Raw genomic sequence first — 24967 nt, 5'->3', positions numbered from 1 at the left:
CCAGAAGGGAGAAAATACCTCCAGCCCCTCTGACTGCTCGGCAGCACCTCCTCTCTCCTGGGGAGGAGGATGTGGGGCACCTCCTTGGGCTGGGGAAGAGTGCCCTGGTGCCAGCTGGCCAGCCTGCCTTCATCCTGCAGTGCTCAGAGCCCTGGACCAGAGTGTCCTGAAATTCCCAGGGCATCCTTTATTACTCAGAGCCTTTCTCAGGGCTGGCCTGTGGTGCTCAGAGCCCTGGTCCCAGGGTATCCTGCACTGCTCAGGCCATCCTTTACACTCAAAGCCCTATTCAAGGGATGTTCTGCAGTGCTCAGGGGGTGTCCTGAGATGCTCAGAGCCCTTTTTGGGAGTGTCCCGTGTGATGCTCAGAGGGTGCCCTGCAATATTCAGAGCCCTGGATCAGTCTTGCGCTGTTTAGGGCATCCTTAATGCTCAGAGCCCTGGGCCAGGGCGTGCTGTCTTTCCCCCAGCACGTTTTCCCCGTTTGGGGCAGAGGTTTTGGGGACCTCCCCTGGTTGGGAACTGCGGGAGCAGGTACCCGGAGCTGCGCCGGCAGCCGGGCTTGCGGCACAGCCGGGGCCAGATGTTTCCCAGATGTTACTCACTTCCTGTCTGCCTTCTCCGCATTTAGCTTTTTATGTACTTGTTTGTTTTGGACTACAAACAAAATAAAAAGGGTTTTTATAACCCTGTTCCCATGGGGCTGCGAGTTCAGGATATAATCTGGAGTCTATTCACTATTGTCTCGATCCCCACCCTGCCCTCGGTGTCGTCCCCGGGCACGCACAGCCTCACACAGACCGGCACGCTGCTTTTGTTAAAAACCCCGTTTTTCCCACATGACGTCTTCTCTCGAAGGACCTTTTTTCCTTATGACCCTTCCCAGCTCCCAGGGGAGCTCTGGGAATATCCCTGGCCAGTTTGGGATGGAGGCCGGAGGAGGAAACACCGCGTCTCTCAGCCCGGACCTGTTCCCTGCTGTCGCTGTATTGTTACAAGAGGGTTCTCCAGAATACCTGAGGCTGGGAAGCTCCTGGCACTGATGATATCCAGCATCCTGCTGGATTGCCTTTGCCAGGAATTGTAACCGCTTGGCCTGGCTGAGGATGTTTGGAGAGGGAAGGGGGGCGGGATGCAGAGAGTGAAGCAGCCACGTGGACCACCTGAAAAAAGGAAAAAAGGAAAGCGAAAACACTTGGAACAAAGGTGTTTGTACTTGAATCGGGTTAAAAAAAGGGGTTGGGAATTACAAGAGGGAATGTTGTCAGCTTTAGGGGTAGGGAGGATGAAAAAAATGATCTAAAGGTATTGTTTTGCCATGCCAGGAAGTTCTGGTGACCACTATAACCAAGAGCTGTTACAAGCAAAGCCATGGAGTTTTTCTCCCTGGAAATCAGAATCTGTCCTGCTCCGTGGGGTTGTTTGGTGGATGCTCCTCTCCCTGTCCCCCTGGATCTGGGGGCATCCACTGTAACACCAGCCTGGCTCAGACAAAATGAAAACCTGGCAGCTTCGCTTTAAAATGTGTATGTTCAGCTCTTTCTGCTCTCCTCACACTTCATTTATATTTCTTTCTCTGCCTGTTGGGGTTAAGGCCCCTTTTCCTCTTCTCTTTCTCCTTCGCTCTTAATTGCCTGTTAAATAATTTAAATATTTAGGACTAAAGGGCTTCAATTATCCATTAATTTACATTAGTAATTTATATATCAGGCTGAATGGACACACTGTTAGTGTAATGGGTCCCTGTGGACTGGCAGGAAGGGGGCTGCAGTGCGTTTTCCTGGAAGCATGGATGTTTCCTTACACCTCCCAGCCTGGATGTCAAGCCGGTGAGAGGGACCCCTGCTGTGGGGTCTGGGGGTCTCACCTCCTTGGGATGGAGGTGTTTGGGTTTCAGAGGAGCTTTTTGTGGGGTTTTTTTGTTTCAGTTTAAACTGTGCTTGCAGGGGGTCGAGTGTGTTGCGTCCTGGTGGACATCACGGAAGCATGGAACGGTTTGGGTTGGAAGGGACCTTCAGGGGATTTTCCAAACCCTGCCCCTATCCCAGGTTGTTCCCAGCCCTGTCCAACCTGGCCTGGGACACTTCCAGGGATGGGGCAGCTTCTGTGGGCAATCTGGGCCAGGGTCTCCCTTACTCTCACAGGGAAGGATTTCTTCCCAACATCCCACCCAACCCTGCCCTCCGGCAGTGTCCTGGCACTCCATGCCCTTCTCCAGAGTCCCTCTCCAACCTTCTTGGAGCCCCTTCAGGCACTGGAAAGGGCCCTAAGGTCTCCCTGGAGCCTTTCCTTCTCCAGGCTGAGCTCCCCCAGCTCTCCCAGCCTGGATGAACACAAGGCACCTCCCTGAGCAGGGACAGGGTTAATTTGGGACTTGCAGCACAGGGCTTCGGGGCCTTCCTGAGGCTGAGCAGAGCTATCCATGGGTGCTCTGGGAATGCCAGGAAGCAGATCCAGGGCTTAGCCTTAGAGCCCAGCATCCCCTGGTCAGGGACAGCTGACTCTTCCCTCCTCTTGTCCCCTCGCTCCAGGACTGGGATGGGGCAGCACCTTTTTTTTTCTGGAGGATTTGGGGGGATTTTCGAATGCTTGTACGCGTTCGGTTTGAACCCACCCCAATCCCCACCAGCCCCGGGCTGGTGCTGACTCCAGCCCAAGCAGGAATCCTCAGCAGGATCCATCCCTGCTGCCTCAGGAGTCTCAGGGCAGCACAGATGACCGATGGGGCTCCAGGGAGGAGTAAATGGGAGCCGAGCTGCCGCCCGTGTCAGCCGGGGCTGCGGGAGCAGAGGTCACTTAATGACTCTGATCACCCGCAGCATGGCCCTGGTTAGAGCAATTAGCTCAAATCGCTAAAAGGAGGAGAAAAAGGCACGAGGAGAAAAGCAGGAGGCTGGGGAGCAACGGGATTTTTTTTTTTTTCCTGCTTTTTCCGTGGTGTTCACGATGGGTGAGCCTTCGGCCCTGCTCTCTTGAGAGGTTTCTGCATCGCCTCCGGTCCCTCCCTCTGGCTGCACATCCCTCAGAGATGCAGGAGCATCTTCCCTCTGAGCCCTGCAGGAGCCAGTTCCTGGGATGTCCTGCATCCACCAGAGCCATGCTCCGCTCTTGGGGGTGCTCAGTGTGTTTGCTGCTGAAATTCAACGTGCCAAACTTGGTTTTGCTTGTCAGTACTGTGTATTTTTAAGGTCAGTTCTTATCCATACCTCGGGGTCTTGCAGCAGCAGGAGAGGGAGAGGGAGGTGTGGGAGGAAGCATTGACTTGGTGTGTTGGACGCAGGGATGCTTCCAGGTGGAATTCCAACTACACTGGCTGGTCCAGAGCCCCAAAATTGGGGCACCTCCAGCCTGGGCACCTCCAGCACCAAGGGAGGCGAGATAGGAAAGATGACTCTGGGAGTTTGGGCCACCTGGGAGTTTAGTTTGGTGCACAGGGGCAGGAATGTGTGCTCCAGAGGACAAAGGGAGGAAAGAGAAGCTCGGTGGTGTGGGAACACGGGCTCTGTCCAGAGAAGAAAAGGTGGAAATTCCCAGCGGTGAGAAAGGAAGAAACCTGTGGCGTCGTGGGGTCCCATGGCATTGAAATGCCAGAGAGGGGAGGAGGGTGCCAAACAACGCTAGGAAGCTCCTGGAGGTTCCCCACCTCCATGGAAATGGGAGCCTGAGGGGAAAACACTTTGTTTTTCGTAGGGGTTTCCTTCCTTCCTGCTCCCAGTCTGGATGGCGATGCCAGGCACTGAAAACAGGCACCCCCCCCAAAAAAAACCCACCCAAAACCTCATGGCTTTTGTCAAATCACAGATTTCTTTTTTTTATTTTTTCCCCCCCTGCATTTAAATCAGGTGTGAAAGGAATAAAACTAATCAAGGTAACTGCTAAAATCCCTTTGCCACTGGCTGGCCACCTCTCTCTGTGCCACAAAGGGGAAGAAGCCACCATGGGCTTGAGGTACCTGTCCTCCATCCCACCCTCTCCTGGCTTCAGGGATCAAATCCCAACACAGAAAAGGGGATGGGGAAGCCTTGTCATCTAAGCTAGTCTCACTGATGGTTTGGGGGCTTATTCTTTAATAAGGATATTGCTGAGAGAGGCGGGGGGAAGAGAGAGAAAAATCTTAATATTTGACATTCAGCATCAGCAGGGATTATTTTTTTTTTCCTTAAATCTTATTCTATCCCTGTTTCTCCCCCTCCCTCCATTTTCCCCTTCTGTTTGTCCCCTCAGTAAAACGAGAAGGAGAGAAAAGGGCAGAGAAAGGACAAAGAAAAGCAAAATATTTCCAGCCTCCATTTGTGGCAGTTATTTCGTTGTTGTTGGGTTTTTTGTTGTTTTATTCTTTTTATCGTAGCAACAAATCTGAAAGATTAAGGGCAACTTTAAAGACCGTTTAATAAAGGGACCTTAATCAGCCTCTCCTGTGATGTTCCTCCCCCAGCTGAATTAATGGGGAATTTGAGGCACGGAGTGGACCTTTTCTCTTATTTCTTTAATGATTAAATAACAACAATGATGATGATAATGGGATGATTAAAATGATTTCGGATCGGGGCAGCGTTGCTGGCGGTGCCTCCCTCTGCTGAGCCCGTCCTGGGGGGACGGGAGGTGATCCTGGCCCACGCCTGCCACCGAGCGAGCTGCGGGAGAAGAGTGGGAAAGGCGTCGGGAAAAGTAGGGCAGCAGCTGGCGAGGGGCCTGCGGAGAGGCTGGCTGGAGGCGGCGAGCGTCCTTCCATCCTTCCAGCCAGCTCCGGCTTCCCAGGAGGAGAGAGTGGGTGAAAGACAAAAAGGATGGGGAGGGCAAAACAAAAAACAAAACAAAAAAAAAGCCAACCCCAAAACCAAGCATAACCCCCTGCCCCAGCTGGCTGTTCCTTTTGTGCTGCTGTGCCCTTCGTTGCAGCCAGCTGCCGAAACTTTTCCGCTTTACCTCGTTGGGCTCGTGCCAGTGCCTCGGCTTCCTTGGGGTGGGACACAGCCACCTTCTCTGGGTTTTGGGACGCCACCCAGGACCCCGCAGACTTCGTGATCCGCTTTTGGAGGGCCCGGCTGGGTTGTCCCCACCTCGATGTCTGGCACTGGCGTGCTCAGAGGGGGAAAGCTTCTCCCTTCCAGCCCCTGGGACGCTCCTGGCTGGGATGCAGCAGAGCATCCCTCCCTTCCCAAGGAGCGCTGGCTGGTTTCACAGCCCTGCTTGCTGCTGCTTTAAAGTCGCTTTTCGTGCCCGCAGCCAAGGCGGTCGCCTCCAGATTTGCACGTTCAGGGGGGAAAAAAAAAAATAAAATAAAATAGAAAAGCCACCCATTGCAAAACAGCCGCCTGAAAGTTGCACGCTCTCAAGGGGAATGCTGGGGAATTTACATTTTGAAATATGTATGTAATTTGGGTGAAGGGGAAATCGCTCTCTGTCGGCAAAACCGTCGACTTTCTTTCTCCCAGAGTTAGCATTTTCCAAACTGCAGTGCTCAGTTGAACAGGAGACCATTTTTTTTTTATTATTCTTTTCCCCCCCCGCCCCCCTTCTCTGTGTTTTCTAAGGAGAGCTCGCAGCTTCCAGTGGGCTTGCTGCAGTTTGAAGGATAATTAATAATTCTTTGGACTCTCTGGCATTAACCAGGGCAACAAGTCCCTGTTTGTTCCTCGTTTTCTTCTCCCTCCTCTCTTTTCTTGTTGAAATGATTATTCTTTTCACAACAGGAGCCCAGCACACGCCGTACATGTGAATAAACAGCGCGTTACCGCCTTCTCCGCTGCTGGTGCTTTTCTTTCATGGGCCAAAGCAAATAAATAAAAAGTTCATATAATTATTATATCCATTAAAAATAACGTTGTAGCTCAGTAAACAGAACAAACTCGACAAGAGGACCGTGACAATGGAATTAAAATAGCACAAAGGGAAGTGTCTGTGCCCGTAACAAGAACCAGCGCTAGATGAAATTTGGAGATAGTTTTCCAACAAAACTGCTTCCCTGAAGGGAATGTATAAAACAGCACAAAAGAAGCCAGCACAATAGAGTGTAACAGGGATTTGCTACATAATTCCTCCTCCTCTTTCTTTCTTTCTTTCTTTCTGTCTTTTTATATTTGAATTCACTCTCTTTTCTGTGGGTATTTACAGGGATCCGCGCAGCTCGTGGCTCCGCTAAAACCAGAAATAAGGAACAATTTACTCCAATCTGCCTGTGTCTTGTTGTAAATCCATATAATGAAAAATGAAGAGATTTGTACCATAAGGGATCTCAGCTGTTTACACTTCTCAGGAGGCTTCGCCTTTGATTATCATAATCATAAAGATAAACAAAAGAGTAGTGGCTCCATAAATACTCCGGTGTAATGCATATTCAAGAAGATAAATCTTTCTCTTTCCAGCTCCCAGGATGGGAGGTGCTGCCAGAGCCTGGGTGTTTCTCCTCTGGGGATTTGGGGATGGTTGGAACTGGGGCTGGACTCCCTTAGAGGCTGGCAGAGGCACCGAGATGGGGGTGCAGGGACTCTGTGGCAGATGCCCAGGGATGCTGTGGTGGGATGCCCTGTGCGAGGGCACCCCGCCTTAGTTTACCTCTCAGGCTGCTTTGCAGAAGCCTGACTTGATTATTTAGCTAAAAACTTGATTCATTTTTTTATATTTATTTACGTAAGTGAGGTGGGTTTTGATCCATAAGGCCGTTCCATGCAGAAACATCTACAGGGCTGCCCAGCTCCTCCTTCCCACCCTTTCCTCAGCACAGACTTTCCTTGCTTTATTCCTTTCCCTGTCCCCATCCAGTCCTGGTTTAATAGAGGTATGAAGCGAGGGAGGCCAGCTGCAGGGCTCTTCCTTTAGCTGGGAGAGGAGGAATCTGCTTATTTTTTTTTTTTTTCCTCCGAGGGTGTAATTAGGGCTGGCTGGGTGCACCCCCTCATTACCCACGCTGGGGAGGAATGCTCTCTAATTATGAAGTTTGCCGGGCGGGAGGGACAGGAGGGACTTCTCACCCGCTGGGAAATGCCTGCCTGTCCATCCCTCTCGGGCTGGGTGGGCTCTGGGAGGAGCTGGGATGGAGGGGTGGAGGCTGGATGATGCCAGGTTTGGCAGGAAGGGAGCGTGAGGCTGCTGGAAGAGGGCAGCCAGTGGAGGAAAAGGAGCCAGGCTGTCAGGCAGAGATGCCTGGGGGAAAGGTTAAGTGGTTCTTCCCAGGTTCAGTTGGTAATAAGAGTGGCGAGAATGGAGAGGCCAGATGTGGATTCCAGGTGCTTTCCTGGCCGGTGGGAGCAGGAGGGGATGGGCTCCAGTTTTCTGGGGGCCAGAGGGGTATAACCAACACCTTCTGCACACCCCTGGGCACGGCAGGGTGCTGGGTTTCTGTGGTCCAGCTGCTGCTGAGTTGCCAAGCAGGGTGGCCGCCCCACGGGCACGGCATCCCCGTGGGATTTTGAGCTCAAAATCCAGCCCTGCTCCAGACTCATGGAATGGTTTGGCTTGGGAGGGACTTTAGAGATTGTGGCCTTCCAACACCCACCCTGGGCAGGGACACCTTCCACCAGACCAGGTTGCTCCAAGCTCCATCCAGCCTGGCCTGACGCTTCCAGGGATGGGGCAGCCACAGCTTCTCCAGGCAACCTACTCCAGGGTCTCACCACCCTCACGAGGAAGAACTTCCTCCATAAATTTCCCCTTTCACTTTGAACCTGAATGAACCCAGGCCCTGGGTACCACTGGTTGTCCTTGAAGGTTCCACTCTCAATTTTGTGGCTTCTGCTGGCAGCTTGGGGCTGTCCCACCCCGGGAGGGAGAGGTTAATGAGCCACACTGAGTTAATGAGGCCGGGGGTTACATCAGCCAGCTGCAGCCCTGGGGACCTGTTACATTCCCTGCATCTCACATTTGTCAGCACTTCCCAGCCCGTCGGCACTTCCCAGCCCGTGTCTGAGCAATCCCAAGCTTCCAAAGGCGTGGGATTCTGTGGGCTCTGTGCGAGGAGGCAGCAGGGGGAGAGCTGGATGTCAGTGTGCCTCCAGATCTCATGCTCAGTTGCCCCCTGTATCTTGGGTTGTCCTCCTTCCTCCCTGCTGTGCCTCCAGTGGGATGGAACCCCAGAGAAGGGGCAGTGGGGCTGTGGCTCTGTCCTTTGGAGGTGCCACCTGCTGCTGTCACCTCCTCAGAGATGGGGATTCGTGTTGGGGGGGCCCACACGGGTGTGTGGGGGGCTGAACTTGGCGGAGCAAGGGTGAGAAGGGGATGTGCTTGGGCAAGAGAGGATGATGTGTGGGGGAGGAAGGAAGCTCAGGGTGCTTTTAGGAGGGAAAGTTTGGGTAAGCGTTACCACTGGACACAAAGTTGTCCCAATGGCAGTCTGCCATGGGAATAAGGACCTGGACTGGTGGTGCCGGTTCCCTCTGAGCTCAGGGGTGCACTGGAATGTGGTGGGATGCCTTTGTGTGCCTCCAGGGCTGGCAGCAGGGATGCCTTCAGTCAGGCAGGGAGCCGTGCCACGGCTCCAGCGTCAAAATTTGCTGGAGTTTAAACGGCAACAGCACTAATCTCTAAATGAGCCTGTTCATACATTCTCCCTGGAAGAAATAGGAGGGGGGATTTGGGGCGGGGGGGACAGCCCTGCTCCAGCCTTTCAGACACCTCCTGCAGCCAAGCCGGTGGCTGGAGCATCCCCTCCTTCGCTGTCTCCGGAGCCAGAGCCGTTCCCATCCCTGCTGGGGGATTGGGAAGGCAGATGACTCCTGCTGTGGTGCTGGAGATAAGCTGTCATATATTTTTTTTCATTTCTACAGGAGGATTTTAACCCACCTGGCAGGTTTAACTATTCCCTGCCAGGCCTTCCCAGGAGCCAGCGCCCGCCCTGAGGCAGGAGGGAACGTGGGGAGGTGGAGACAGAAGGGGTTAAGCGTCCGCTGCCACCGAGATTTAGCTGGAGAAACCCAGGCATCCCAGCCTAATCCCTGCATCCTTACATCGCATCCCTGCCTGCCTGGTACCGGGAGCAGGGACGGTGGTGGCCGTGGGTGATGGGCAGCTACTAATGCTCCTGTAATCTTCCAAATATTTGGAGGGATAACAATGGCAGGAGAGAGGATTTTAACGCTTTCCTGGGGAGGTTGGCTCAGCCATTGCCGCACGGGGAGTTGCTTCCCTCCCTGGGCTCGCCATCCCTGGTGTGCTGCGTGTTTGGGGTGATGGAGTGGGGGGGGTTAAGGCTGGATCCCGGCTCCGGTGCTGCTCCCTGTGAGGGGTGGGGTGGGTTTGGGGTCACGGATCTTGACAAGTTGCAGAACGCTGGCGGCAAACATCTGCAAATCACCCCCCAGGGAACAGATGCTGCGGATAATCCAGCTCAGCCCCAGCAGATTAAAATGTGTGATGAGGGATGGGGAGAGGAAAAGAAGTGCCTGTTCCCCTCCTCCCTTTTCCTCTCGTTGCTCCTACTACACTCATCCCCGAGGCTTCAGGATTTGGTCCCGTGGGTCGAGCTGGGAGCTGCCCCCTCTTTGTCTCCCGCTCCCCCCGAAGAGCTCCAGACACCCCGTAACACCGAGCCCCGAGTAGTGTGAGACTGTGGGATGGTGACAGCCTGGAATTTCCAAAAAAAAAAAAAACCCACAAAAAAAATCCCCCAGAAGAGATCTGGGAAGCAGGCACCCACCTCCAGCAGGAAGGAGGGAAGCCGGCAGATGGGAACCCCCTGCAGACGTCTGCCAGGGAGATGATTACAGGCAGCGCAGCGCGCTCTCAAATATTTATTAGTTTGTCACCGCTGGGAGTTTTATTGCTGGTGTGATTGCGGGACTGGAAATCCCGGCTGTGCGGGGCTCCTTTCCTGCTTTCCCATGCGAAAACACCTCCCATGCCCCGCTGCTCCTGCGGTCACTGGGCCACGGTGTCACCTGGGCTGGGAGGGGAGCCGCAGTGGCCTCTGGAGGTGATGGGGTTGCCCCACTGGGAAAGCACTTTTTTCGGGGTTGTTGTTGCTGGGCGGTCAGGGCACGCAGCAGCAGTTGTTCCTGCACAAGCAGCCGCTTTTCTCCCCCCACCGTGTGTGGATTTTTTGGGGGAGCGCCGGCAGAGCGAGAGGTTTCCCATGCGGCGGGTGGCCGGGCGTCGGGAACGGGGATGAAAGGCTGGCTTGATGGCTTATGATAAATGTGCCCAGCATGGTTCTCCTCCCTTTTCTCATCCAAAGTCCCCGTTGTTCCTATGCCTTAATTCTTCCCCAGCGTGTTTAAATAGCAGCCACCGTTTCATGCTGGAGGAAAACGCCCTGCCCAGCTGCAAATGCTTTTTCCCAGCTAATTTCTAAATGGAAAAAAAAAAATCACCCTCCCCCTTGGTTTGCTCCCATCCCTGAGTCTGGGGAGTCTGTGGGGTTGGGGCTCCGTGGCATGGCCCCAGTTGTGAGTCTGCCATGAAAAACCCATCATCCTTTTCCTCTGTCTCCTGTTAGAGCTGCTTTTTAGGCCAGAAACAAAAGATCCCTCAGCTGTTGTGAGTTTGCAGGATTTTAACTTTCCCAGCATACTCCTTTGCCTAAAAGGTTCAGGTGTTTGGGGTTCAAGCCTCAAACCCAGCAGGTTTTTGCAGCCATCAAAAGCCGATGTCGGATCTGGCTGGTGACACCATCCTATTCCCCCACCCTCGTCCCCAGACTCACTGTGCCCACGTGGAGGAGAACCGTGAAGGCCCAGAAGTTGTTTGGGCAGAACCCCTCTTGGAGCAGGGTCTGGATGGGATTTTTGGTACCACCAGCAGCGTCTCAGCCCCAAAGCTTGTGCTGGGGGCTCCCACCGCAGCCTTCACCCTTCCTGCTGCAGATGATCCCGGTGAGTCACAAATCCGGCATTTTCATCCCCAGCCGGCCGTGACTCATCCCCTCCCAGATCCTCTTGGATGACCTAAAGTCTTGTTTAGCATCACCAAAGCGCTGATGAGGTGGGAGAAAACATATCCTTGGCCTTGGCTCTTGGAGAAGGAGCTCTCCTCCTGGCCTGTGGTTTAGGATCAGGGCCATGCGCGCTTCGGGGTGTCACCTCCATAGGGGACAAGCCTTCCAAAAGCTCCTTAGGATACCCGTGCCCGTTCCCAGCTGCCAGGCTCAGGTCTGGCTTTGCCACAGGGATGCAGAGAGCATGGTATCAGGGAGGTTTTCACACAAGCCCGTGAGTGAAGTTTTGTTGGCTGCCTCTGTTGACAGTTCGATTATCTCCTGCCAGCCCCCTTTGCCAGGGAATTTAGAGCCATGGCGTCGAAGCAGTTTTTGAAATTAAAAAAAACAAATCAAAAACGACCCAGTGGATGAAAAATTGAGGAGCAAATTAAAAAAGGGGCAGGGAAAAATTAAAAAAAAGGGATATTTGCTGCTGTGACAGGTAAAAGGCTGCTCAGCAGGAGAGGGGAGCAGGAGCAGTGGCCTGAGGTGGTCACAGGGAGCAGCGTGGGATCGTTCAGGATGGGGGTCACCCTCTTTGGCATTCCCTGTCTCCCTGCCTGCCACGGGACCTGGGAAAATTACAGGTCTGCAAATGAGATGGGGGAGGAAATAACCAGCAGCAGAGAGGTGGGGAAGAGCCAGCCAGAGAGAGAGAGAGAGAGAGAGAGAGAAATTAGCCCGGAGTTTAATTCATTGTTTCCAAAAGAGCAGTTAATGGATTATGACAAATGTCCTACCGCTCTCCCTTAGTGCTGTGTTAAATGGAAATGGAAAGTCAATTTTCCTAAATGGATTTTAAATGACTGACCTCGTGCTTTTTTGTTTTTGTTTTTTTTTTCCCTTCCCCTCACTGATTTTTGCTCAGGAGGAAGCTTGGTCATCTTGTTTTCTTGCTGCATCTGATTATATTTTTTTCTCTTCCTCCTCTTCCTCCTCCTCCTCCTCGCAGCTTGGGATTCTGATGCTCTCCGTGCAGCACCGTTCCTTGCCAAGGGTGATGAAGGGAGTGGGCTCCTTTCTTTTCCCTGCCAGCTCTGGAGATGTTATCACGGGGCTGGGGATATTTACTGTTTTCCTGCACGCTGCGGTGCCTGGAGTTGAGAATCACAGCTCTGGCTGGGGGAAGAGAGGAGGAGGAAAAGCTCATAACTCCTTTGAGTGTAAAGAAAAGCCTCGAGATGTGACCTGACTGCTAGTGAGATTCCCAGGAACAACAGGTTAAGCAGCAGCATCCCTGTGCACCTGTGTGGGGGTTTTTATTACTCCTGTGATATTTGGGGTTGATCTTAACGGGCTGGAAACAGGTCTCCTGCAGATGATGCTCAGCATCAGTCAGAGCACCTTCCCGAGCTGCTGCTGCTGGGAATGAGCCACCCTGAGGCTCCCACTCCTAAGGGATAACGTTCCTGTGTGAGCACTGAGCTGCTGCACCCCTTTCCAAGGTTTTTCTTCTTGCCTGGCCTCAGCAGACGTGACCTCCAGTTGTTTTTGCCTTTAGATGGCTTTTGAAAGCAAACAAGCAGGAATCTGGACCTGCCCAGGGCACAGCCCCTCCTTTTCTGGGACAGTGTGAATCCTGGTGGCACCTTTGGGGGTGATGTTCTCATGGTACATCTCATGGGCTGGAAGCTCCCCTGTTGGGGGACGCTGAAATCCAGGTGTTGGCAGGGGGTGAGATCCCAAATGCAGCTCCAGTGAAGGTGTGGATGTCTGAGATTTATGTGGTCAGCATTCCCAGCACAAGCCCTGCCAGCATTTTGCTCGGAGCATACCCATGCGTTCCTCAGGGCTGGGAGGAGGAGGCTTGGGGTGGGGGACACCGGCTCCCTTTGGAGCTCCTCTGTGTCCCCTTCACCATCCCTGGACCTGGGTTTGTTTTGCTTTTCCCCTGGCAGCGTTCTCTAGCGAGATCATTTTTGGGGTGTGGATGGGGGCCCGGTACCCAGGTGAAACAGGATTGATCCCACAGCTCTGCAGCTTACAGGGGTTTGCTTTGCTGGTTTTGTGGGGGGCCTCCAGTCCTCTTTTTGCTTTTCTTGGGAGTGAGTAGGGGGGCTGGGGACATGGAGCATCTCCTGACCCTCTGGGTCCCCTGGCAGGGCTGGAGTACAGCGATGTGCTGCCCGACTCCTTCCCGTCGGCGCCAGCAGAGACGCTCCCACACTTCCTGCTGGAGCCGCAGGACGCCTACATCGTGAAGAACAAGCCCGTGGAGCTCGTGTGCCGCGCCAACCCCGCCACGCAGATCTACTTCAAATGCAACGGAGAGTGGGTCAACCAGAACGACCACGTCACCAAGGAGAGCCTGGACGAGGTCACTGGTGAGCAAAGCCACCCCAGCATCCCTCTGCCTTCCCATCGCTCTGCCTTCCCATCCCTCTGCCTTCCCATCCCTCTGCCTTCCCGTCCCTCTGCCTTCCCATCGCTCTGCCTTCCCGTCCCTCTGCCTTCCCGTCCCTCTGCCTTCCCATCGCTCTGCCTTCCCGTCCCTCTGCCTTCCCATCCCTCTGCCTTCCCATCGCTCTGCCTTCCCGTCCCTCTGCCTTCCCATCGCTCTGCCTTCCCATCGCTCTGCCTTCCCATCGCTCTGCCTTCCCATCGCTCTGCCTTCCCGTCCCTCTGCCTTCCCATCCCTCTGCCTTCCCATCCCTCTGCCTTCCCATCGCTCTGCCTTCCCATCCCTCTACCTCCTCATCCCTCTGCCTTCCCATCGCTCTGCCTTCCCATCGCTCTGCCTTCCCATCGCTCTGCCTTCCCATCGCTCTGCCTTCCCGTCCCTCTGCCTTCCCGTCCCTCTGCCTTCCCATCCCTCTACCTCCTCATCGCTCTGCCTTCCCATCGCTCTGCCTTCCCATCGCTCTGCCTTCCCATCGCTCTGCCTTCCCATCGCTCTGCCTTCCCATCGCTCTGCCTTCCCATCCCTCTGCCTTCCCATCGCTCTGCCTTCTCATCCCTCTGCCTTCCCTTTCCAAGCCCTGTTCCCTCTTGCCACAGCCATGCCACTGATGGTTCTCCTGCGGGTGGACTTCCAGACCACTGGTGAAAGCACCACGATGGTGCTGTGGTCACCACACACCCCCCCAGAAGCTTGGGGAAGTCACCCTGACTGATTTCACACTTACCCTGGTGCAGGACTTGGGGTTTCTTAGAAGGGATTTTGAAGGTGGCATGTTTAAGTGTGATAAAAAAAAAAATAAGGAAAGAAAGGGGCTGCTTCCCTGCAAAAAGCCTAATCAACATGTAGGAGTCATTGCCAGGAGGGGTGGCAAAGGCTGGCAGCTTATGCAGGAGGGATTAAGTGTTTAATGGGTAATGAGAGCAATTGCAGGTAGGATTTGAAATGCCTGTTGATGGCAAATGAGCCCTTTTCTGCCTCAGAGGAAAAGTCAGCCTTTGGCTGCCTGCAACGGGGTGAGAAGGTGGCTTAGGCATTCTAGGGGGAGGTCTGACTCCATGGGATCGGGCTCTGCAGAGCTGCTTGGTCCATGCCTTGAAACATCCTGGCGTGAGAACAAGGTGTGGGGTTGAATGTATCATGTAACCAAGTAGATTTTCTAAAATTGAGGTGGTTTAGCCCGGCACCCATCTTTTCTGCACCAGTTTTGGTGGCTGACCAGGAGTGGAGGAAAGCCACGTTTCCCCTGTGAGGTCTGTCCTCTGCAAACCCCTGCGCACGTGGCGTCCAGAGGGCTTTAAATCAAGGCAGCCTATTGAACTGCAGTGGTGTTGGCCTTGGAAGGCAGGCTGGGCTTAGAGGAGAGATTTCACCATCCTAGAGGAGTCACCAGGTTTTTGACAGAATCTCCTGCTGTCCCCATGATTTTTCCCACAGCCTTGCCTTTCCCTGGTATCTCTTGCTCTCCATCCTGTAGCAGCCGTGAGCCCGTCTGTGCTCTGGTGCATCCCTGAACCTGCTCTGCAAAGGGAAAATCCTTTCTTTCCTCTGCAGCTTTTTGAGCCTTTCCTGCTAAAGCTGCTTTAGCCATTCATGGGCTGTTTTTCCTCTAGAGGAAAAGTAGTCAGAGATGCCCAGGCAGGCTGTCCCTTTGCTTCTCTGGCAGCTGACAGGAGCAGGGGATGCTCTGTTTCCCTCTTTCGGGGTGCATCTCCACCTCCCAGCTCTTGCAGAGGCCAGATTTGAAACCCTCACCACTGCAGGGCAGAGTCAGTGCTGGTCAGTGACCGAGCAGCCTTTGCCAAGGGGTTTTTCATTTATTTATAACATTTGGCCACGCTGGGTTGAGCCAAAGGTCTGTGTGCCCCACACTCGGCAGTGGAGGCTGCTTAGGGGAAGATCATGGAACCAGGACAAGGAAGGAGCAATGGAGCTGCCCTGTCACCCTCCCAGCTTTCCACCACTCACAATCAGGGACTCCCAGCTCTGCTGGCAACATCTGAGCAGTGTGGTCCAGCCCTGGGTGGAATCCCCCCCTTGGTAATTTGTCTAATTGCTGTTAGGACTCATTTCTCTGGAGCATCCTGTAGGAGGGAGGTGGGTCTCATGCCTTGGTGATGTGCAGTGTGGATAGAAACACTCTGTGTCATAGCCTCATGGAATGGTTTGGGTTGGAAGGGACCTTAAAGATGATCTAGTCCAACCCCCTGCCATGGGCAAGGGCACCCTCCACTAGCCCAGGTTCTTCCAATCCCCATCCAGCCTGGCCTGGAACACTCCCAGGGACGGGGCATCCAGCTGGGCAAACTGTTGCTGTGGGAACTCATTTGCTTTGGTCCGGCGTCTCCCTCTCAATTTGGGAATTTGGGAAGGAAGCAGCGCACACCTCCAGGCTTCAGAGATGGCATTGCTCCGCTATCAGGGAGCCAGCAGTGCCTGCAGGTGATGCCATGCATGTAAAAGCTGCCAGTGTGGGCATCTCTTTCCTCTCCCTGAGGAAAACGGAGCTGGAACCAAAGTGGTTTAACGTGCTAAAAAAAATCTGCATTTGCAGCATTGTTCGGGAAAGCTGCTGGAAAGGTTAGAGTTGGGCACAAAGGCACGGGTTAACATGGTTAGTTTTTAAGTGTCCTTGGTTAAAAGCTTGGAAAAAGGGACCTTTAAGAAGAAGGGGAAGGAAAAAAAAAAACCAAGCAGAAACAAACCAGGAACTTTTAAGATGACGTGTCTTGAATGAGCCTGGCTCAGTAATGCTCTGACCGCGTCTGATCCAAAACATTTCATGCGGAAGAAAGCAAAAATAGGGCAAGTCAGAGAGGATAATTCAGCTGGGTGAAGAGGGCTGGGCAGGAAGAGCGGCTCTGTTTGGGTGCCTGCAAGCCCTTAGGAAGTCACTCCTGTGTGCCATGAGCTTGGTCTTCAGTTTGGGGTAGTCACTGCTTTCAGAGGGGACAGAGGTGTAGGACTTTTACAGGATGCTTCCCACCTTTCCAAGGTGTGCTCATCCCACCAGAGCTTCCCAGACAGACAAGATGGATTGGAGCCATATCTCCATCCTGGGTCCTTTTCAAATCCCTAAGTTTCCCAAAAGTGCTTGGCCCCCTTTGCTTTTGGGGTTTTCTTGTGGTTATGGATTTTTTTATTATTATTTTTACCTGAATAGTGACAAAATAAATTGTATTTCCTTGTCAGCTCTTCTGCAGGAAGGTGGCAGGGAGACAGTAATTGCTCCTCACAGCACTGGGAGTGAGCTGTAACAAAATTACAGCTGGGGAGCGTGCTGCTCTCAATCACTGTGAAATTGAGGCCTTTTTAAAATAGAAGCTGAAAAGAAAAAGCCAAAACAGGCAGGTATTGCTTAAAATAAGGAAAAGTAAGCCCTGAGTCCGTCCTGCCCTTGATGATGATCAGTGATGCTCCTGCAATCCAGGGGACCATGTCCTGGTTGTGGTGGTGTCACCGTTGTCATTGCCCCTCTGCCATGGCCAGGCCGATATATTTAAGGTTTTATTTCTCTTGTTATATTCAAGTGGCACAGATAAGGGTGGTTTCTCCCCACAGCAAAGCCTGGGAGAAGCATCCTTCGAACCCTGGAAAGGGATCCGGACAGGGATGCTGGCAATGTGGGGGAGAGCTGGTGGAGGAGGGTGATGCCTTGAGAAATGGTGAAGAGATTCTGGTCCTGCTCAGCTGGACTGGGGGGGGGAAAAAAGAGACACTTCCACCTGATCCATTTCCCTGGCTTCATCCCATCCTTCAGAGGGAACAGTCTCCCTGATTTGCGAGCTGCCAACCCCCAGATGAGAAGCCTCCAACCCTCTGCCCTCCAGCTTTGCACGTGCACCGCCCCTCCCGGGTGCTGCCTCAGTTTCCCTGCTCCTGGCCGCTCATCTGACGCCGTGCCTCTGTCCCCATTGCAGGGCTGCTGGTGCGGGAGGTGCAGATCGAGGTGTCCCGGCAGCAGGTGGAGGAGCTGTTTGGCCTGGAGGATTACTGGTGCCAGTGCGTGGCCTGGAGCTCGGCGGGCACCACCAAGAGCCGCCGGGCTTACGTCCGCATCGCCTGTGAGTGCCGCTCCGGTCTCCGAAGGCTCGCTCCTTCTCCGCTTTCTGATCATATTTGGGGTGACCCATCCTTGCCTGGATGGCCTCGGTTTCCTCTCCCCACCGCAAAGCCGCAGCTTTCTTTCGGAGCGTCGCCGTCCCCACTGGCAGGGTTAACGCCGCGTCGCCCGGCAGCGTGCTCAGCGCTTCCCAGGGTTTTATTATCCTTAACAACCCGACGGATGGCACCTTGAATCGGTGGCTCCGTGTCCTCCGGGTCCCTGCTGTCACGTGTCGCTGCCCTGAGCCGCTGTTTGGGGGTGGCAGCCTGATCAAAGGCCAGTTGGTTTTAATTCCGCCTGAATTTGCTCGGTTAGCAAACGAGATGGCGGAGATACAGGAGGACAGCCAGGCTTCCCCGGCCCCAAAGAGGGATTTTGCTATTAGAGGGGTAATAATGCAACACTTTATCCAAAAGAGAGAGGGAAGGCTTTAGTCTGGGAAAACCACAGACTCAGAGAGTCGTAGAATGACAGAAAGTTTTGGGTTCAAAGGGACCTTAAAACTCACCTCATTCCAGCCCCGTGCCATGGGGAGGGACACCCTCCTCTAGACCAGCTTGCTCCAAACCCCCTCACGCCTGGCCTTGAACACTTCCATGGCTTTTTTTGGAGCGGAGGGCTCAGGATCCACATGGAGAAGTCTGGGAGTTGTAGCAGAGGATTGCAGCACCATCTAGTGATGTTCCTGCTCCTTCCCAGGCTCTGGAGCAGGACACTGCTGTGTCCCCCACATCCCGAGGGGCTCTGCTGGGAGGGATGAAGAAATAGTGGGTAAACTGAGGTTAGCCCCCAAAGGAAAAGACAGGATGGGGTATAAGCTTGCAGTCACATGAAGGAGGAAATGTATCATCCTTGAGCACCATGTGCTGCCCCAAACCCATCCTGGAAAACATGGTTCTTCCTCCCAGGGCACGTTTTGCCCTGGCTGTGCCAGAGGGACTTCCTGACTTGAGGGTCCTTGGTGCTGAGCTGCTCACCAAAGCTTTGGAGGCTGCCCTGTTGCTGCTGCAGGCTGGTGACTCCTGGCTTTTCCTTCCCCTGCCAGACCTACGGAAGAACTTTGATCAGGAGCCGCTGGGCAAGGAGGTCCCTCTGGAGCACGAGGTGCTGCTGCAGTGTCGCCCACCCGAGGGGGTCCCACAGGCCGAGGTGAGCGGCTCCTGAAGGAATGCTCGGTGGGGTATCCCATCCCATCCCATCCCATCCCAGATGATCTCCTGCCAGCTCTCATTCAGCAGAATGGTTTATTTTGGGCAGCACCTGCTCAGCACACTTCTCCCACACTTCCTCAGGTGCCTCCGAGGGAGGATCTGACGAGGAGGCACCCAGTGAGTTGTCTGGGTGGAGAGGTCACCAGTGGGAGCTGCGGGCTGGGGAAATCAGTATGGATGGATTTTCTTACCATGGCAGTGGAGCTCTCCTTGCCCACAGCTCCGTCAGCCGCTGGGAGCTGTGTGTTGGAGGGAGCCACAGAGCCTCATCCTTGGCCAAAACACCAGTAACGTGCCCCAGTCAGGCCTGGTTTGGCTCAGTTTTTGAGGAGAAATCAATCCAGTCTGGGGCAAGGTTGTCCTTTGGTCTTGGCCATAGTTTAACCTCCATCCCTTCCTGTCCTGCCAGGTGGAGTGGCTGAGGAACGAGGACGTCATTGATCCCACCCAGGACACCAACTTCCTGATCACCATTGATCACAACCTCATCATCAAGCAGGCCCGGCTGCTGGACACTGCTAATTACACCTGCATGGCCAAGAACATCGTGGCCAAGCGCCGGAGCACCACGGCCGCTGTCATCGTCTACGGTACCGGCCCGTGCTCTGGGAAGGGGACTTTAATGCTGGCCCTGTCTCCAAGCCAAGGGGGAATATGGGAATTTCCTGGGAGTGGTAGGAGGGAATTAGTGCATTACATGAGGTGATAACCAGTATCTGCACGACAGGAGCCCTAATGGCTTCCACTGGCAGTGAGGAGAGGTTTGAGGCGTAGGGGTGGAGGTGTTTCTGAGCATTCTCGGCTGGGTAGGAGGGTGGATGGAGGTTGGATCCAGACTCTGGATTACTCTGACTCTCAAAGCAGCTGGAAAGCTGTATTTGTCTGAACTTTGCTATGAAATCAAAGATCTCCTCAGGGCCAGACACAAAAGTATTTGCCAAGTGGAAAAAGGACCAAAACAGTCTTGAGCATCTTGGGCATGGGGTGGTGACACAAGAGGGAGTTTTGTGGTTTGCTGTTCACGAGGCTGAGCTGTAACAGGGGGTCACAGAAGGTGTAAGAACTCAAGGCTTAGCTTCAGTCTGAGGCTCAGCTGATGGATTTGGCTCCAGAATTAACTGTGCCCATCTCCTCTGCAGTGAATGGTGGCTGGTCCACCTGGTCCGAGTGGTCTCCGTGCAACAACCGCTGTGGCCGGGGCTGGCAGAAGCGCACCCGGACCTGCACCAACCCCGCGCCCCTGAACGGCGGCTCCTTCTGCGACGGGCAGCCCTTCCAGAAAATCACCTGCACCACCCTCTGCCCAGGTAAGGAGGGCTCAGAAACCACCTGTACCCCAGGATGCGGTGGGGATTGTTGGGATTGTTCAGCCTGGATGAGAGAAGGCTCTGAGGTGACCTCATTGCAGCCTACAAGAAACACGGAGAGAGATTACTTACAGGGCCCTGGAGTGACAGCACAACGGAGAATGGCTTCAAACAGACAGAGGGCAGGATTAGATGGGATAGTGGGAAGAAATTCTTCCCTGTGAGGGTGGGGTGCCCAGAGAAGCTGTGTTTGCCCCTGGATCCCTGAAAGTGTCCAAGACCAGGCTGAACGGAGCTTGGAGCAACCTGGGGTAGTGGAAGGTGTCGCTGCCCATGGCAGAGGGTTGAAACAAGCTGGTCTTTAAGGAGTGCTGGGATGACACTCCCCGGAATAGCAGAACGCTTTACTGACTCTGCCATGCCGCCTGCCCGCAGTGGACGGCGCATGGACGGAGTGGAGCAAGTGGTCGGCGTGCAGCACCGAGTGCACCCACTGGCGCAGCCGCGAGTGCGCGGCCCCCGCGCCCCGCAACGGCGGCAAGGACTGCAGCGGGGTGCTGCTGGACTCCAAAAACTGCACCGACGGCCTCTGCCTGCACAGTGAGTGCCCGGGAGGGTGGCTGCGGGCATGGGGACGTGCTGCAGGAGATGCTGTGGCGCTCCGGCGTTCGGCCACGATTTGTTGGCTGTGCCTCCAAGCTGGTGGAGCAGCCGGTGCCGCCTGAGTTTTAAGTCGTGTCTTTAGAGAGGTGTTTTTGAGCAGGTTCTCCCCTTCTAGAGTTATTTCTTACCTGGAGGAAGACGTATTGGGGATTTGGGGGGATCTAAATGTGCCGCTGGCATTGAGACCCCTGTCCCCCCGCCATAGGTTTGGGGTCTCTGCTGAAATAAAGCTGGTTGTGGGTAGACAGGGAAACAGGAGGGGTTTCTCAGCCACACCGTGAAAACACCTTCCCTGGGTCACTGCTGGGAGTTCTGGAGGTGGTTTTTTGAGGAAATAAACCCATAATGGTGGTAGTGCTGCTGCTACCTGTGAGCAGGCGTGCTGAAGGCAGCCAGTGCTGCCACCTGCTGCTGTGTGACACCACTGTCCCCTTTACTGCTTGGGCATGGGGATGTCCTTGTCACCACGCTTCTACCTGGCTTTTGGAATGCCCCAGGGAATGATGCTGATCTCCCACACAACCCCCCTGGCCCCCCGCACCGGGCTGGCTTACCTCCCACTTTCTGTTTCATCTCATCCCCATCATCACCTTCACCTTTTTCTTTTCTAACTTTGTTTTTCCTAACAGATAAAAGAATTCTAAACGAGCCCAAAAGCCACCGTAAGTGCTCATTTCATGGCCATTATTTTTTGTTTTGTTTGTTCCTGTGGTTTTCTTCTGTTGAATCCATGGCAGGGGTTCCCTGGCAGCTGGGCCAAGGACAGGGTGGGAAGATGGAACAACTAAAGCCCACTCCAAAACTCCTGTGGGCTCCTCAGGGTTGTCTCTGTTAGGATGTGAGGGTTGCTCACAGCTTTGTGAGCCTGAGCTGCACAAACTTAACGTTTCTGGGACCTTTGGTGCTCAGGTGAAGTTTGCACGAACTGTGGCACGGTGTCCTCCAAAGGTCTGAGGGCTTCACCTCCATCTCATTCTGTGGCATTGCTCTGGACTTCCTGCTCTTAAAAAACACCTTCTATCCTCTTGCCAGCCTTTCCAGCAGGCTCAGGGCACGTCTTTCCGCCCACGCCTGAGTCAGTGGTGGGACTGGGGAGCGATGGTGGGTCTTGACGTGATTTTCTGCTGCCCCTTTTTTCACCCCTTTGTGTCTTTAATCCCTCTCAGTGCTGGAGGCCACGGGCGATGTGGCCCTGTACGCCGGGCTGGTGGTGGCCATTTTTGTCTTCATCGTGATCCTCATGGCCGTGGGGGTGGTGGTGTACCGGAGGAGACGCCGGGATTTCGACACGGACATCACGGACTCCTCGGCCGCTCTGACCGGAGGGTTCCACCCTGTCAACTTCAAGACGTCCCGGCATGGTAAGAGCCATGGAGGTCTTCACCAGCCTTAGGTCAAGGAGAAAGAAAGTCACAGGATCCTCACTGGGATCCCGTTTTCCCGAGGGAATATACTGATTTTTGAAGGCTGAAGGCTCCATGGAAGTGCTGATGGTGGGAATCAGGGCAGCCTGCTCTAGCGGCAGGTGCCCCATGGCAGGGGTTTAGAACGAGGTGGTTTTGACGGTCCCATCCAACCCAAACCCTTCTGGGATGTCTTCCACTCGAGCAGTACTTTTCCATGCCCTCGCATCCACCGCTGTCTTCATCCCACCTTTGTTTCCTGGTCCGGCAGACAACCCTCAGCTGCTGCACCCTTCGATGCAGCCGGACCTGACGGCCAGCGCGGGCGTGTACCGCGGCCCCATGTACGCCCTGCAGGACTCCTCTGACAAGATCCCCATGACCAACTCGCCCCTGCTGGACCCCCTGCCCAGCCTCAAGATCAAGGTGTACAACTCCTCCACCGCCTCCTCCTCCTCGCCGGGGCTGCACGACGGCGCGGACCTGCTGGGGGGAGGCCCCGCCACCGGCACCTACCCGGGGGATGCCGCCAGGGACGGCCACTTTGCCAACGTGCGGAGCAAAGGCCTGGGCTCCCAGCACCTCCTCAGCCTGCCCCGGGAGCACGGCTACAGCGCCAGCGGCACCTTTGGCTACCTGGGGGGAAGGCTCACCGTGCCGGGCACAGGTAGGCCGCAGGCTGGGGTTGTGTGGCTGCCGAGCCATCAAGGAGTTGCTCTTGTCCCTGCGTGAGTGGCCTTTTGCCGTCCCAAACCTGGCTCGGGGTAGGAAGGCAGAAAGTTCCTCAGCTGGATATCTCAGGCTGGAGGTTACAGCCTCCTTGGGCTTGCCTTGGTCTTTCCCTGCCATTGATTCAGGGCCAGCGCCTTGCAAAAACACCCAAAGATTAGGATTTTCCTTCCTGGTGAAGGAAAAACATTGGCCTCGCTCATCCCTGCAATCAGTGCAGAGAATCCCAGAGAAGCTGTGGCTGCCCCTTCCCCAGGAGCGTCCAAGGCCAAGATGGACAAGGCTTGGAGCAGCCTGGGATCGTGGAAGGTGTCCCTGCACAAGGCAGGGGCGCTGGGACTGGGTGACCTTCAAGGCCCCTTCCAACCCAAAGCTTCTGTGATCTGGGGGCGTTCCTCTCTGTGCTGCCCTGCTCTCCTTGTGCTCTCTGGCTGGGGTGAAGGGTGGTTTGTCCCTCATCCCCCGCTCTGCCCGTGACTGACACCCGTGCGTGCCGTTCCAGGGGTGAGCCTGCTGGTGCCCCACGGGGCCATCCCCCAGGGGAAGTTCTACGAGATGTACCTGGTGCTCAACAAGGCTGAGACCGCCCTGTAAGTCACCCCGCTGGCCACCTGCCCCTCGCTGGCCACCACGGAGTTCCCTGCCCAACCTGTGTCCCCCTGTCCCTCCCCAGGCTGCCCTCTGAGGGCACGCAGACAGTGCTGAGCCCGGCAGTGACCTGTGGCCCTACGGGCCTGCTCCTGTGCCGCCCTGTCGTCCTGACCATTCCCCACTGCGCTGACGTCGGCTCCTCGGATTGGATCTACCAGCTGAAAACACAGTCCCACCAGGGAAACTGGGAGGTAAGGGGGGAGCCCAGGCCCTGCAGCCAGCAGAGGGGCACAACCCCTGGGAGGACGGGCTGACCCCTCAGTCTTGATGTCTCTGTAGGAGGTTGTGACCCTGGATGAGGAGACCCTCAACACTCCCTGCTACTGCCAGCTGGAAGCCAAGTCCTGCCACATTTTGCTGGACCAGCTTGGCACCTACGTCTTTGTGGGGGAGTCCTACTCCAGGTCAGCCATCAAGAGGCTCCAGCTGGCCATCTTTGCCCCCACCGTCTGCACCTCCCTGGAGTACAGCCTCAAGGTCTACTGCCTGGAGGACACGCCAGATGCTCTGAAGGTAAAGATCCCCATCCCAAAGCTGTTTGTGCTGGCAGCAGGACTGGTGCCTCTCAGGACGGCCTGGCCCTGGGGAGCAGACAACCTGATGCAACTGCCTGCAAAGTGACCACAGTGAAATAATGAGGTGTTTACTGCTTTGCCTGTCCTTCCTCGTCCTCTGCCAAGGAAACAGGGAGGGTGCTGCGTAGCTCTCCTGCAGGCATTACACGAGAGGTTTGGCTGCTGATGGGTGGGTTTTTTTATGGATCCTGTTATTCCTGCAGGGATCCATGTCTCTCCCTGCCCTGGAAGGGTTTTGTGGCATAGGTAACATCCAGTGCATCACGGGAAGCTGGAGTTCAAATGCTTTGGCTACCTGGGCCCACCTGTGCTGGGGCTGTTTGATTCCCGGTGACTTGTCCAGTGGATCCTGTTGGGATTGATGTGGTGCCTCTAGGTGGAGATGTAGGCAGGGTTCTGGCTCCTGGCTTGTCTTTTTCTCCTAAAAGCTGCTGGTGTGATGAAGGGATGGTGTTAAAAGCAGAGAGAGTGGCACCCTTCAAGGGAGAGCCTGAGCCTTGTGTTGGAGCTTTGTGTTCTCCAAGGGGTATGGAGGCACTGATGGATGCTCACTTCAGGAAATCCAAGTTTTAGGTGGGGCTGGTGTATGAGATGAACTGACAAGTTCTGCTGGGGTGGCCAAAAGCTGTTCTCCATGGGCTTGAGGCTGCTGCTGGCTCTTCTTGGCAACTCCTCTCCCCGCTCCATCCTGCCTTTGTGCGTGGAGGTGGGCAGAGGAGCAACCCCTGCCCTTCTCCTGGGACTCACCCTACCTGTCCTGCTGCCCACAGGAGGTGCTGGAGCTGGAAAGGACATTGGGAGGGTACCTGCTGGAGGAGCCCAAGCCCCTGCCCTTCAAGGACAGCTACCACAACCTGCGCCTCTCCATCCACGACATCCCCCACGCGCTGTGGAGGAGCAAACTGCTGGCCAAGTACCAGGTGAGGGGCTGACGTGGGGGCAGCTGGGCTTCCAGACTTGGGAGCACCATCTCCAGCCAGGCACCACAGGGCTGTGGGTGTCCTGGGCCCGTCTCC

General features: G+C 54.9%; 1 protein-coding gene across 3 annotated transcripts in view; it reads left to right on the top strand.

Moving 5' to 3' along the window:
- The window catches only part of UNC5B (unc-5 netrin receptor B), a 53908-nt gene that overhangs the window by 24881 nt on the left and 4060 nt on the right, over window positions 1-24967 (top strand). The window contains exons 1-14 of one of the 3 annotated variants that reach the window (XM_088059731.1): window positions 10563-10805; window positions 13012-13233; window positions 17228-17371; window positions 18458-18561; window positions 19033-19213; window positions 19763-19930; window positions 20366-20530; window positions 21223-21255; window positions 21760-21954; window positions 22268-22663; window positions 23228-23315; window positions 23399-23567; window positions 23656-23889; window positions 24722-24871. In XM_088059731.1, coding sequence (XP_087915857.1) covers window positions 10580-10805; window positions 13012-13233; window positions 17228-17371; window positions 18458-18561; window positions 19033-19213; window positions 19763-19930; window positions 20366-20530; window positions 21223-21255; window positions 21760-21954; window positions 22268-22663; window positions 23228-23315; window positions 23399-23567; window positions 23656-23889; window positions 24722-24871 — 2475 coding nt within the window. In that variant the 5' untranslated portion in view covers window positions 10563-10579. Of the gene's footprint in view, window positions 1-10562; window positions 10806-13011; window positions 13234-17227; window positions 17372-18457; window positions 18562-19032; window positions 19214-19762; window positions 19931-20365; window positions 20531-21222; window positions 21256-21759; window positions 21955-22267; window positions 22664-23227; window positions 23316-23398; window positions 23568-23655; window positions 23890-24721; window positions 24872-24967 lie in introns of those variants that run through there. The other 2 variants (XM_005530524.3, XM_088059732.1) reach the window with 2 other exon arrangements.

This window comes from Pseudopodoces humilis, chromosome 9, assembly GCF_049639895.1.
Source record: "Pseudopodoces humilis isolate 2021_Gansu_Grassland_sample_001 chromosome 9, ASM4963989v1, whole genome shotgun sequence".
Classification (NCBI taxonomy): Eukaryota; Metazoa; Chordata; class Aves; order Passeriformes; family Paridae; genus Pseudopodoces; species Pseudopodoces humilis.
The sequence above is the reverse complement of the archived record's forward strand: the minus strand, read 5'-3'. Positions and strand labels throughout refer to the sequence as shown.